The 15,217-nt window shown below is 44.4% G+C and overlaps 1 protein-coding gene across 1 annotated transcript in view; it reads left to right on the top strand.

The window, feature by feature from the left end:
• Nucleotides 1-15,217, top strand: part of PDE6D (phosphodiesterase 6D) — a 62,070-nt gene that overhangs the window by 9,492 nt on the left and 37,361 nt on the right. The window contains exons 3-4 of the mRNA XM_073358877.1: nucleotides 3,325-3,493; nucleotides 3,598-3,869. Of these exons, the coding sequence (XP_073214978.1) occupies nucleotides 3,325-3,493; nucleotides 3,598-3,869 (441 nt within the window). The remainder of the gene's footprint in view (nucleotides 1-3,324; nucleotides 3,494-3,597; nucleotides 3,870-15,217) is intronic.

The raw sequence follows: 15,217 nt of genomic DNA, 5'->3' as shown, positions 1-15,217 counted from the left end.
GAGCTCTGGTCCTACTCCTCCTGCTCCCAATATGCCCTTTCTTTCCCCTAGGTCTCCCCCCAGCACATCCCTATGCCAGTGTTGTAAGGGTGAGAAGCACAGAGTCTCTCTGCCAGCCTTATAAAGCTTGGGGAATCTCCCCTACCCTAGAGGAATCCCAGCTGTGGGGATCCAGCTGTTTTATGGTCACTGTATCTCACAAGAGCCTGAATGCAGCCAAGAATCAAGGCCATGGTATTATCCCTTGACATTTATAATTCATTGTTGTACACTGTAAACCTCTGTATCGCTCTTCCACTTGACATGATCTTCATTCACTGAACACACATGGGCTGGACCATTCATCTTCTCCTTCACTTTTGCCTTTCTTCCCTTCTCTTCTTTTCTCACTATCAGTTCTTTCCTTCTGGCAAGCTGCATCCCCTCTTCCTTGGATTGATTGTATACTTATATGCTACCTAAAATTTAATAAAAGCTCAACAAAAATATGTATATTAGCACAACGTGCACTTGGCTTGTTGCCCAGATTCAAAATGGTCTGTTCACACACTTTCAAACCCATGGTGTAGAATTGGGCATGCATCATACATATTGGTGAAATAAATGTTATATATTTTTATTATTAAGATTGTTTATCATAAACTCATAGAAATGTAGGGCTGGAAGGGACCCTGAGAAGTCATCCAGTCCAGCCCCCTGGGCTGTGGAAGGACCAAGTAAACCTAGACCATCCCTGATAGGTGTTTGTCCAACTTGTTCTTAAAAGTTTCCAGTGATGGGGACTCCAGAACCTCCTTGGAAGCCTATTCCAGAGCTTAACTATCATTATAGTTAGAAAATTTTTCTTAATATCTAACCTAGGTTTATGGGTTGTGCTAGGGTGACCAGACAGGAAGTGTGAAAAATCAGGATGGGGGTGGGGGATAATAGGCGCCTATATAAGACAAAACCCCAAATATCAGGACTGTCCCCATAAAATTGGGACATCTGGTCACCTTTGTGCTGATGGTGGGCTTGTCCTTATGTATTAAATATGACCTTTATTAATGATCCCATTCTTTTCATTTGGATGAGGAATGATCTTATAGAGAGCAGAGCTGTGGATGTGGGTGGATGTGGATGTGGAGCAGAGCTGTGGGTCAGTGATTACTAGCCATTGCTGTTATCAGGCACTTTGACAAGGGCTGGATTCTGCTTTCAGTCCTCTGATGAATTTACTTTTCTTGTGATTTATTAATGATTTCTATGTTATATTGAGGGTGCTAATTAGAAGAGTTAATTTTTGTACTTAAAAACCAGTCTGGCTCATGGAATGTGCAAATTACACAGAGACTTTTCACCAGAATCTACTTTATTATACAAACACAGAGGCCAAATTTCTCTAGTGCAGACCAGGCTGCTTTTGTTCCAGAGCAAATGAATTGTTAATTTAAAACTTTTCCTGCCCTGCTGGCCCTTTCAAGCCTAGCCAGGGTACATGCAGCACAGAAGTTAACCTGCATGCACAAACTAAGCCAGCTAGGACCACACCTTGCAGAAAGCAAGCTAGGCCCACAACACCAGAGACCAAATTCATCACTTGAGTTCAATCCCAGCTATCCAAAGGATGAATCTGGCCTAAGGGCTGCACATGTTATGAGGAGAAATTATAACAGTCATCAGTGGATTTGAGTGGAGTCAGAGCAGCTGGGAAAGTCTCCCAGTAGGGAACTGGATGGTGAGGGACCAATGTCACAGCATATTACATCTGAGCACTCACACTGGCTACATAGGAGATGTGGGACTCTACGTCATGACCTTTTTCTCTTCATCCTCTCTCACATACAAGAATAAGGGGATAATCATTGCAAAAATTGAAAGGTGGCAAATTCAGAACTGATAAAAGGAAATACATTTTCCGCACAATGCACAATTAGCCAGTGCAACTCATTGTCACAAGACATTATTGAGGATAAAGGCTTATTAGGATTCAAAACAGGATTAGACATGTACATAGATAACAAGAATATCCAATGTTATAAATGAAAACGCAAAAAAAAAAAATTTAAAAATTGCCAGACTGGATCAGACCCACAGTCCACCTAGTCCTCTAGCTTGTCTCTGACAGTAGCCAGCACTAGGTGCTTCAAAGGAAGATTGCAAGAACCGCACAGTAGGCAGATAAGGGAGAGTTTGACCTCAGGAAAATTTCATCCTAATCTCTACTAGAGATTGGTTTAGGCCCTGAAAAATGAAGATTTTAGCCATTCCAAAATTCTTTGTTTGCATTAACAATTATAACTCGGGCTATTCTTGTTATCCATGTAAGTATCCAGTCCCTCTTTGAATCTTACTAAGCTTCAACAACATCATGTAGCAGTGAATTCCGCAGTCTAATTATGCATTGAATGGAGAAGTATTATTTTGTTTTGAATTTGCTCCCAATCCACCATCTCTTAACCAGTCATAATTTTATATACTGTTGTCATGAATCCCTCTTATGGTAAACAATCCCAGATTTTTCAACCTCTCTTCAGATGAGAATTTTCCCAGACCCTTGATCATTTTCACTTTCTTTCTCTGAACCCTTCTGATCCTCCAAAATCTTTTTGGAGATGGGGTGACCAGTACTGCACACAGTACCCCGCTGAGGCTGCCCCACTGATCTATATAACAGCTTCTGCATATTTTCCATATTATTCTCCATCCCATTCCTTTTGTATCCTAACATCTTGTTTGTTTTTCTGACGCCAGCTGCATATTGAACAGCGGTCCTCGCTGATCTGCAAACGACACCCAAGTCCTTTTCCTGAGCTGATACAGGTTTGGGAGAACTATAAACACTCAGGCTTCCATGATCCAATTTCTCAGCTCGTGGTGGTTAGAACAAACCTTTCCCTGGAGGCAGGTTATGCTAAGCTACCCGCTCATGGATTCTGCTACCTTTCTTTGAGGCATCTGATACTGGCCACTATTGGTGACAGGCTACTGGACTAGCTGGATGCAGCCTGGCCATCCCCATGTAGCGTAGCAGCAAGGGAGCAGTCAGAGGCATGTCCATCCCCGGGCACAGGGCCTGACTGTGCAGGGGCTGCCAGCACCCCTGTAGGGAACATTATGGGGTGCAGGCTCTCAGGGAGTTGCCCTCTGGCTCGTGTCGGGGTGGGGGATGGCCAGCCCTTGGCTGGAGCATGCCTAGGTTGGAGCGTGCAGGTGGGAGGCGCTGGGCCATTGCAGCAAGGGGCCCAGGGTAAGGAGTGCAGGGTGCTGGGGGGGGGGTCACAGCCAGCTATATTACCCCCATGGCTGCGGGGATGGGGCTTGCCCGTGTGTGCCTGGCGCCAGGGCTGGAAGTCAGACCCCACCACTGATCCTGCGGCCAACGCTGCAGCCGCCAGGGGACGCAGTGAAGCAGCCTCAGCGGCGCATGGGGAGTTGCCCGGCAGCGCCCCTTGTGGCCGATGCCCGCACCTGCAGCTCCACTCCCGGCCTGGCCTCCCAGTCCCTCGGCGACGTCAGTTTGCTGGGGCGTACGCCTTAGCGACCGCCGCGCAGCCTCTCTTGCTGGGTGCCATGGAGAGCGCTGTCTGATTGGCTGTAGACGCTGTCGATCCGAAGACAGGAGGCGGGTCGGAGGTGGCGCGGGGCGCGGCGATTGGCCGGCGCTCCCAGGGGCCGGGCGGCTCCGGTCCGTTCGGGTTGGTTGCGCCGGACAGTGGCGGGCGCAGCGTCCCGGGCGCCGCTGTCTCCTCCTCCGCGGTCGCTGTCCCGGCGAGCCCCGTGAGCGAGCCCAGCTCCCCCCCCCGGCTCCGGGGCGCGGAGCGGAGCCGCAGCGGGACCATGTCGGCCAAGGACGAGCGGGCCAAGGAGATTCTGAGGGGATTCAAGCTGTATCCGCCGGGGACGGGCCTGGGCTGGGGGCCGGTTCCGGGGGCCCCTCGCGCGGGGGGGGGAGCGGGAGGGCCCCTAGGGTCTGTCACCGCGCGCTGAGCGCCCCTCGCCCGGGCTGGCACCCTGCCCGCCCCCCCCCCCGCCCGCTGCAGCGCTCGGGAAGGGCCGAGGAGCGGGTGGCGGATCCGGCTGCCCTGCCACCCCGCGGGGCCCCGGCCGGCTGTGGGGTGGGGTGGGGGAAGCCCCCGGGAGCCATCGCAGGGCTCAGGGGTGTGCGCGCCCCCGCCCCGGGCTCTGCCCCGCCTTGGTCCTTGCGCTTTGCTGGCTCGTGCCGTTGGTGTTGCCCTGGAGGGCGGGAGCTTCGGGCTTTCTCCGAGAGCCGCTGCTCGCTGCCGCTTGTCAGGCGTCGCGGCGATGCCCTCAGGTCCCCTTGTCACGCTCCCCCTGCCCCAGCGTTTCCCTGGCGAGTTGAGTAGCTGCATGGAGCGGTCCACGGGGCGGCTGCTGCTGCTGCTGCTGGGCTGAAAGGGAGCAGTTGCTACCGGGGGGGGCTTGCGGTGCTTCAGCGCTGTGATTTGGTTGTTGGCTCTTGCTGTGAAAGCAGACCGTGGAAGAGGAAAAGAAGTGTAGGCTGGTGTATTCATGCGGGCAGAGTCTCGGGAATAGGGTGATCGCTTCCTCTTAACGGTCATTTCACTCGGTCATAGCCTTTCTTTCCCAGCCTCAAGTTCTAAATAGCTGCTGCCACTTAAGGATCCATGTCTGCTTGGAAAGAAAACCTCTAATTTCAAAGTCCAAAAGCAATTTAGATAAGTGCCTTATTCCTTTTATTGACCAAAAAGCTCCCTTCTTTTCTCTTGCCTAACTGGTAGCGGGATAGGGGATGTCTTGCTATTTCTAGGGGGCTAGTTGTGTGTAATCACTAATATGGTATATGTTGCCCTTCTGTGGGACTCACTGAAGATCATCTTAAAATTTGACTTTGCGCTATCTAACTATGAACACATTGTAGAGTAAACCTGGGCAAGAAGGAGAAATGAGATTCTGGATTCCTCACCTACCCCGTATTTTAGTAAAAGGGTGGACAGATTCCATCAAAAGGGGAGTGCATGTGTGTGTGAGGAGTAGGAGAAATAGGGTAAGTTTATTTAAAAAACACCAACCTTTCATTTTTTAGTATAATTAATGTAAAGTGGAAGTGGGCTGGTCTTGCCCCACCTTTGGGCACTAGGGGAAACCCTAGTTACTGCTCAAATTCAAGAGCGCAAAAGCAGAAGAAGCACCTTGTGATACTGTAGTATATTTGGACACTTCACTTGTTCAGACTTTTGCTGCATCAATTTGTGTATAATCTCTCTCAGCTGTGGCATAATGTTCTGAGCTGCTGTATGTGGGATTTAGTCAGTCAAATAGCTACCATCAGAGTGCAAGCAGATGTTTCTCCCTGGGGAACTATAGTACTTTTCCCCCCTCTTCTAAGTAGTGATTCCGTATGCCCAGTCAGGCTTTTTAAAAAATTCTTTCCAGAGTAGCAGCATTGGAAGTTCTTCCTTGTATATGCAGCTGTGATGTTTCAGTTGTCAAGAAGATTGTTAACAGAAGGCTGAGAAGTTCAGGCTATTAGAGAAGATTAAACTTTTGACAAGTTCAAGCTAATAAGTTAGACTCTTGGTTATTTCCCATTAGCTGGAGACCTAAGAAGTGCCCTGGGCATAACTCTAGCCTCCAGTTTTTATTTGGCCCTCCAGGTTCTGCAGGCTAGGAAACTTAAGCAGCTGTATGTCAGTGATGGATTAAATAATCTCTGCGTAGAGTTGATTAAAATAGTAACAAGCTTTTTTCAGTTTTAGGAAGGGAAGATGCCATGCAAATGTAAGAGGCAAGGTGGGCGAGGTAATATCTTTTATTGGACCAACTTTTCTCTCCCCAACAGAAGTTGGTCCAATAAAATACTACTCCACCTACCTTCTCTCTAATGTCCTGGGACTGACACTTGCTACACTACCACTGCATCTGCAAATGTAAAATTATATAGTCTGTCTCCAATAGACAGTGTAGGACTAATGTAATTATTTTTAACATAGATTATGGCCCAGCCTGGTAGACTAATGATGGTGCTCAGCGCGGTCATGTGGGAGCAACACAAATTCAATTTTTGTTTGCTCCCTGGAAGTGACAGGATCTCAGAGCATTATAGAAGTTCAGCCCTGATGGATGAATAGACAAATAGCAAGTATCACATGGAAAGTGATCTTTTTGGCACATTAGAAAACAGCATTCAGGTACGTAAAGAAGCTCTATCTATTCTTCATTTGAAAGGCTGCTGTCTGACCTAATAGCTAGCTAGCAGGGAATAAAGTCCATTAGGCCTGAGGAAAAAGGAGGACCTTCTGCAAAGATTTCAGAAGTGGAACTTTTTATAAAAAGGGAGAGTTAAAGCAATTCTTTTAAATCATTAATTGAAGAACTGTCTTGACAAGTCATCAATAAAAAATGCATGTGGATGAACAGACATTCATCATGCCTGAGGAAAACATTGAGGCATTGCATCCTTCACACAGGAAGCTACTCATGCACAGAATGTGGTGACGTTCTGTAGAGTAGCCAAATAAAACATTTGATCAGCTAAAATTTAGGATTTCCTCTTTAAAAAGTGGTCACATATTCTAGAAAACATTTAAAAGAAATATTAAGTTGTTGCTGATGCTGAAGCTCTTTATGGGAAGCTAGTTTCCTTAATAGAAAGAGGGAGTCCTGAAAGTTTGTGTGCTAGGAGAGATGGCAGCATCTCCCCTATTGGCATTGGGGAGGGAAATGTTCAATTCCTTCAACTTAATGGAACATTAAAGGACTTGTTTCACATGCCAAAAGCAAGTCTAGCTTGAAGATAACGAGAATATTCATGTCTTAAGGAAACTGGCATGAAGAGGCCTGTGTCATGAGATGAGTTTATAGGGTAGAGAATTTCATTGGTAAAGCAGGCTTGTTAAATTATTGCTTACTGTAACATAGCACAGACATGTTTACGAGAAGTCTAGTTCACCCTGGATAGTTAGTTTCCTCAGATACTGTTTACCTGTGGTTCTTGAGAAAAGCCAAAGGCAAGTTTTCGAACTGATTATAATAGGATTCTGTGGAAGTTAAATTGTTGTAGAAATCTACCCTGACTCACATGGCTGAGGCATGATTTCCTTCCTGTATGACGGTAGCACAGAAACATGCTGTGGGTCGAGTCCACAAAAACTCAAGACAGAAGCATCTGCTCCAGTCTCTTGCAGGCCTATATTTGCCATTTAAAAAGCCAAAACAAAACAAACATTGAGTATTTAAGGCTTTCAGGTAAATTTAGGGTAGACATGGGTAATCTCACCTTTGTGTCTTAGGTATTTATATGGCACCAATCCACATTATCTGGGTATGACATGTATAACTTGTGGGTTTGGTATCTAGGAACAGACGGAAAAGCTAGAACCAGCAAGCAATTTGATAGCTTATTGTCTCTCTTGTAAATTAAACTAGTCCACTTAACAGCTTAGTCTGTTTATAAATTCTTTGAAGGCACTTTTCTGTAGGCAGCAATCCTTTTATGCTTTATAAAGTGTGTCTACAAGCTAGTCCTTGCTTTGGAAAGCAGTTTAGTTGCCTCACTCTAAACAGGACGTTAGTTCTACACTTAACTGAGGATATATTCCTTTTGGTAATACTAGCCAAGACCCCAGTTCTGCAAGTGTGTATGCAGAAGTAGTTACATTGACTCACGTGCATAAAGTTAAGACTGTGCTTAAGTATTTGCAGGATCAGTGCCTAATATCTTATCATCAAGCTACAGAACAGATTCTGAAGGCACTAGGATTTCTGGAGAGGAAAGCACCTTATGGGCCAACTTGAGTGCCCCCTTAATGGTTATCTGAACCTCATTTACCTTTGTCACAGAATAGCCTACAATATTTGTTCTGCCATTTTATCTTTGGAACTGGTTTATACCCTTAATTTCAATGTCTTTATTTAGCAGCCTTTCCCATACAAGAATAGAGAGCTGAAGCAAGCCTCTGTTTTCTGTGACTTATGTCCTGGTGATGGAACAGTTTCTTTAAATTAATGACAGGTTTCAGAGGAACAGCCGTGTTAGTCTGTATTCGCAAAAAGAAAAGGAGTACTTGTGGCACCTTAGAGACTAACCAATTTATTTGAGCATGAGCTTTCGTGAGCTACAGCTAAGTGAGCTGTAGCTCACGAAAGCTCATGCTCAAATAAATTGGTTAGTCTCTAAGGTGCCACAAGTACTCCTTTTCTTTTTTCTTTAAATTGGCTTTCATCAAACCCCTTGGTAATTTGGAATCTCTCTGTTGGGTTCCCTCTACATCTCTTCTGTAGAATGTAAAATACCCAAGTAATAAAGAATTGAATGGGAAAATTAAGAACAGGTAGATTATAACCAAATTCTGTTTAAGTGCAGTAGACCTATTTTTGTTTATCCTTCCATTTAGTGGCAGCATCTGTATTGTTAATCAGTTACGTTTGGTCATAGGTTGTATTGGATGATATATGTTTGACTCTTAAGGCAGCATTTCTCAAATGGTGGATCCCAGCCCACTAATGGGTCCCACATTTGCCAGGTGAGCTACCTACCTCCTGCCTATGCTCTCACTTCTCCTGGGCAGCAGCATGCAGGATCCAGGCAGCAGCGGCAGAGGAAGTGCTTCTGGGGCACATAGGGGATGGGGACAGGCTGCTTCTGCCTTCAGATTGCTACTGCTGTCCAGATCCTGCTCCCCTTGCCACTGCCTGCTTCCCAAGGAAAAAGAGAGCAGGGAAAGATAGGCAGTACCAGCAGCAAACAGAGGAAGTAGCTGGAGCCAGAGAGCAGTCAGCAACCTGGTAGAGATTGTGGCCTGGCCCTGGAGAGAGGGGAGCCAGCTAGGACTGTAGGAGGGGGCAGGGCTGGAAAGCAAGAGCAAGGGGTTGGGTGGGGAGATGAGGTAGTGGTAGGTCTCTGTGACTGGGTAGAGCTCACCACTCTGGTGCCGTCTGCCAGCGGTCATGGGAATTAGCTCTTCTCACCAGTGTGCCCTCTTCTGGTGGTGCTTCATTGCCATCACTTCTGCTCTGGGACCCACATCACTCCCAGGACCACAGCATCCTCTTCAGTGACAGCCCTCCAGCTGTGCCACACTCTGTGGTCCCCCCTTCCAGGGAATGTCACAGTGTCTTAGTCAAGCCACTTCCTCAGGCGCTAGTAGGGGTGGGGGACACATGGGCCCACCCACTACTCCAGGTCCCAGCCCAGGGACCTTGTAGATGGCTACCACTTGCTGCATCCCCTCCGACTCCTCTGTAGGTCACCCCAGGCCACTTCCTTGTGACCCTAGCACCCTCTTTGCCCTTGCCTCAAAGCCTCAGCCTACAGATCCCTGCAGCCTACCAGGAGCTGCCTTTAACTTCCCAGATCTCTGTCTACAGCACTATTCTCTCAAGGATGCTTGCTGTCTTCAGCCTACAAGATAGCTAGTCCTCAAGCTCCAGGGAGTGACTGAAGCTGCTCTGCAGCCCTTCTTATATGGGCCAGCCCAGCCCTGATTGGCTGTCTCCTGCACAGCCTCCCAAGGGCTCTATTAACCCCTTAAAGCCCAGTGTGGGGCAGGCACCTCATCACAGTTCCCCCCACAAAGACAGACAAAATGCAGTTGGGTGGGTCATCTTGGTAAGGAGTTTGGTAACCACTGTCTTAAGGGACCACAGTTCAGCTTCTCAGAAGCTGCTCTTAGTAACGTCTTAATCCAAAACAGTAAAAACCCTACCTTTGTTTCATGGCCTAGTTAAGGTTCCTAAATGTAACTACCCAAGACACTTAATAGCAAGCAAATACTGCCAAAGATACTCTAAACCTTACTTTGTCCACGTATAGCAGTACTTTTTAAAAATTTACTTGTGGTAAGTGCTAACAAACAGTTATCAGGTTAGGGTAAAGTTACGTATGTGGGTTTGCATTTGAGGCTGTTCAGTATGTTAGGGGGTGGACAGGCACTCCACAAGCCTTATGGAACCAATGCTTGTTTTATTTCATTTGATTTCAGGGACTCCATGCAAACCCCGTAATCCCTGCCTCATGCAAGGCCTTTGCATGCCCCCTCTCCCCATTCTTCCCTCCACCACATGCTTGGGGGCGCTGTCCTCCATACTCCCCTATGTGTTCCCCTTCTCCCTATTCCTGGGTCCCCATTTTTCCCATGCCCTGGGTTTTGTGTGCCTCCATTCCCAATATCAAGGCCTGCTCATTCTCTCCTCCCCCATGCCAGAGACTGAGAGTTCCCCCTATATCATTGTTCGCTATTTTCACCCCATGTCAGGGGAAGTGGAGACAGAGAGACCCTTTGCTTATCATTTCTTCTTCCTTGGAAAAAGAGTCATTCAAGGTGTAAGCATGTTCAAATGTATTGGGAGGATGGGCAGAGCTAAGGTGGAGGGGTTGTGCTAAAAGGTGTTAATGGCTCTTTGATCTGTAGACAATTACAGACCTCTATTTCCCCCTTCTGGTTTTCAGATTTTCACCAACGTTAATAGGGATCTGTCCCCTGATGCCTAGAACGTTTCCTGAAGTTTTGGAATTAATCTCATGCAGTATTCAAAAGTTGTTACACCCAAACGTAGAAATGCCATCTAGTTGAGTGTATGACAAAGGCTCATAAGTCTTTAACTATGTTTGCTTGCCTTTAAGTGCTTGCTTGTGCTTTGTAAGTGGAGATAAGTGACAGTGCAACCTTAGCTGAGTTTTGAAAGTTAGATTGTGGTCTGGAAGTTCCCAGTGGTGTAAAAAACACCTTGAGTAGATAAGTGAAGAAAATTTCTAAAGTTTAAAGGAAAGAGAGGGGTGCTGGCCAAGCTCATTATGGCTTCTGTGGTGCTCTACCCCATTAAATGCATCCCAACAAGATAAGCACATTCTATAAATAGCCAAAGCTGTGTTACTCACTCTACTACATACATTGATTTTAAAAAATGGTAAAACCCGTAGCGAAGTAGTCTGTGTGCATCTTGAGTAGCAGGCATCCACCACTCATGTCTGACCTACTGGGCCACAGTACCTCCCAGCCTACTTACAGATCTTCTGTCTTATTTATTCCAAGTGAAACTTTTGGACACTAGTGCTGCCTTTTGCACTTACAGACGACAAAGTGGTATGCAAGTCTCAAAGTACTTTGTATAATGAGTATAACTTGCTCACCTTTGTGTTTTGCCTAAATAAATGCAGAGGATCAAATCCTGCTCCATTCAAGTCAATGGAAAAACTCCTGTAGATTTCAAAGAGGCCAGGATTTGACCAAGAAATTTTAAGTCCATTTATATAAGCACTATGATGGAAAAGGTACAAAATCTACCACTTTAGGCAGAGCTGGAACTAGAAGACTTATATAAAGTTTCTTGTGCAGTGTTTGTCAATAATCTGTTACTCAGCTCACACAGAAAACAGACCTGTCCACATTTTGCAAATTATTGATTAAGAGGCATATTGATGAGGAATGCAGGAACAGCAATTTTACTAGATTCTAGGGTGTCCTTTCACTTTTGAACGTTAGCCCTGGCTAGCTCAGAGGAAACAGTGTCCACCCCCCAAAAGTTTAATTGTCATAATGTTGTCTAGTGTCCATCTAATAGCAATTTCATTAACTTTTACTGTTCTGCCCCTTGGAAATGGTCTCTTGAATGGGCCAGTTGTGGTCTATTTCAAATTTGATGGGATGCAGTTTCATTTGATGAACTGTAAAGTTTCCTTTTGAAACTTAAGCAGTCTGTTTTAAAGTCAAAGTGCTCTGTTTAAGGTGTTCAGAAAACATCTGGTTAATGGCACTAACCCTAAACACTGGAACTTGAGGGGCTTCTGAGGGGGTGGGTGGGTGGGGAGAGCATTACAAGCAATTGATTGCAACCGTAACTATAATGGCTACTACCTTTCCATAATAGGAAACATGTGAAGCAGAGACAGGAAACCCTAATTCTTCCATCTGCAACAGAGCTCTGTTATCTGCCTCCTATAGAAATTATTGTTTAAGATGCACTCAGCCTACATAACACCAGTTTCTTCCCCCACTGAAGTGCCTAAGACCAGAATAGCTCATAACTTTAACTACAGCCAGTTTTCTTCACATAGCTGATGCATGAGATTAAGAACGCTTAACTCAATGGGAAACAAAGGGTAAGTAACAAGCTGTTTCAGAGCTAGAGGGATATGGGAGGAGTTAGTTAAAATTTCAAGTTAGTGACCTGTAACTTAAAAGCTAAGACTGAATTTTCTTCAGACTTTGCAAAAGCCTGGATTTCAGGTTAAATTCAAAATTTCAGATTAAATAAGCTTTCAAAGCCAAAAAAAAAAAAAAAAAGAAAAAATGTATAGAGAACTAGGTGAGGGATTTATGGTAGGGACCATCTTTTTATCCTGTTTTTGTATAGAGCTTAGCATAGTGGGGCCCTGGTCCATGAGTAGGACTCCTAGGTACTATGGTAATACAATAGTAAAATAAAGGAACCTGGTTGCATCCTTAACTATGGAGAGACTGCCACTTGTCATAAAACAATTGTGGACTGCTAATTCAAACATTGTAAGATAAGGCTGAGGTTTTTCTTGTTGTTTTAATGAACTGCTGTTTTGTTTTCCTAGGAGATGTGTGTTTGAAAAATAACTACTATGTCTACTTTAGGGAATCTAATTTTATGTTTTCAAATACAAATTATTTTATTGTTAATTTGCCAAGTGTTGGCCTTACTAGAAGGTATCACTGAAGTAGAAAGTCAGTTCCTGTTGGCATTAAACACTCCTTTTCCCATATACTAACAGATTAGCAGCATTATTTCTGTGTACATACACTTCTATATTGATATAGTGAGTCGCATCTAGCGGAGCGGAGATCTTTTGTAAACTTGATAATCTCTGATGCTGCAAACTTGTAAAAAACAGGAGCCTGTAACATTTTATAGTTGCATGCAAGTTACTTGTCTGACTGAATGAGTAAACGATTAAACTTCATCTTATCCTACTTATGTTTTTAGTACCTCAGATGGTGTAGCAAAACTCTCTTATTAAATACCTGTAGTATGTGTAAGTAAGTGTAGAGAAAGGCTTTAGGAAGTCTGAGTAAATCCTCCTTACAAGACTAATTTATGTAGTAAATGCCTGGATAACCTGGTGATCTAGGCCAGGTGTTTTTGGCCACTCTAGTTATTCTACTTGAATAATTGCATGTCCAGGTATTAACTGCAGTGATGCTTGTTTATAGCGGGTGACTGATTTGACTTATATTTACATGTGGACATCTCTGAATGGGAATTGTTTAAGGAAGAATGTTAACTGTTTCTGAAAACTGACTTCTCAAGTTAGCCACGTGGAAGATGATGAAGTCAGGAGATTTGCATTCTGTTCTCTGCTCTTGCTTTAACTTTGTGTGAATTTTGGAAATGTTATTTAACTTCTTCCTCCCTTCTCCCCCTCCATCTGGAAAGTGAGGATAATATCTTTATGGGAGTTGCGGCTTAGTTCATATTCATAAAGAGTGAAGATCCTCCAATAGAAGGAGATAGAAAAGAGTGAAATGTTTGAACCCAGATGCACCAAGACACCTTAGAAATACCTTGTATAAATGGACGTACACACACATCTAGCATAGAAAGGCTTATTTCTGGGCTCCTGTAGAGGCAAAAAAGGAGAACTTGAAGACTGGTACTTAGTTTTTTTTTTTTAAAAGCTAAACTTTGTAGTTTTCTGCACTTTCCTCCATCTAAGGTTAGTATAAAAAATTAGTTCCATGAGCGGTTTGAGAGCAGAATTGATTCCTCAAATCCTCACCACCTGTCAGTTGTTCAAACACTTACAATCACTTTTTTAAATATTTAAATAAGTGATCCCACTAAAATAGCAGCTTGTGTTTGCATTTGTGATGCATATGCACCTACAATGCTTGACACTGAATACAATGACTTTGCACAAATTAACTACCTTTTATATTCTTTGTGATGACTACATAAACTTAGCTACCTGTTTATGGAAAAGCCACCGTGAAGCAGGTTAGGAATAAAACAGAAATCTGTTCTCTTAAATGATTCAAGGAACCTCTGTAAGTCAGGTAAACAATATCCTCAACCATTTGTTATTGTCTTAAGGCAGGCTACATTATGCCCAGTCTCTCTTGGAAATGATGTACAGCAACTGAGGTTCTAGAGAATGACATCGGGAGCCAAAGCTGAATGTTCCAACTACAGGACTTTTAAAACCGTCATTGACAGACAAGGATTTTCACTATGACAGTGATAGAATTCAGTGTAGGAAAGCTCTAATAAAAGCGGTTTGTGCTGTGGCTGAATACTGAGATGTAGAAATAATTCATTGATAGCATCAGATTAATTCAGCCTTAGGGGAACATATGAGTTGACTACATGCATGAGACATCAGAAGGGATGATTATGCCAGGAGGAGGGCAGGACAGAGTAATATGCAAGAATAAGTGAAATTTTGCTTAATTTTACTCGACCTGAAAGCTGTTAAAATGTTACATGGCATAATGCAAAGCTATTGAATTATTCAAGCATGCAATTTTGTGACACCCATGTATTGAAGGATAGCAAAGATAACTTTGAGCAAGACAGTGTCGCCCATTAAAGATCATGATGGTGCAGTGGATAATACACTTATGTTGTTGGTTCCATAGCTATAGTAGTAGTAAGTAGGGCAGCTTTCAGGGGTACCTCCAGACAGTTTTCATAAGGTATGCACACCTGAACCACTCTCTCTCTAATTTAGCATGAAGTCACTCATATTTGGCCAGGTGCCCCTCTGTCATGACAGAGCAGCTACCTAGCCAAATTTCAATTAATAGTGTTGCAACATCATTTGGTTTGAGGCCTCTCAAACAGGGTGGGGCCTGGACAACCTGCTCCTTTTGCCCCACCCATCTGAGGGTATCACTGGCAGCTTCTGTGAATGGTGTTCTTCATGAAACCCACCTAATTTACAATAGTGTGGATGTTTGTTCATTCAGGCTCAGAGTATCTAGTACTGTGAATTTTTTTATGTACTGCAGCAAGACTGCAGGAGGTCCTTACACCTTAATCACAAATTAAGGTGTACAGGGATCAACTAGATTGCCTGCCTGCCTCTTCTTCACTTCAGAAAACTTGATTTAACCCTTGCCTGGCTTAAGGATACATGTGCACAGATTTAAGAAACCCATCCCACATTAGTGTCAGAAATTTCTAGTTAAAGACAAACTATTGAACGGACAGTCAGCTTCAGGTACTTCTTTTGGATGAAGCATTGAAGTTTAAAAAAGAAACACACTAGGTTGGACAACAGTCAAAAACA

Source organism: Lepidochelys kempii, chromosome 9 (genome assembly GCF_965140265.1).
Source record: "Lepidochelys kempii isolate rLepKem1 chromosome 9, rLepKem1.hap2, whole genome shotgun sequence".
NCBI classification, from domain to species: Eukaryota; Metazoa; Chordata; order Testudines; family Cheloniidae; genus Lepidochelys; species Lepidochelys kempii.
The sequence above is the reverse complement of the archived record's forward strand: the minus strand, read 5'-3'. Positions and strand labels throughout refer to the sequence as shown.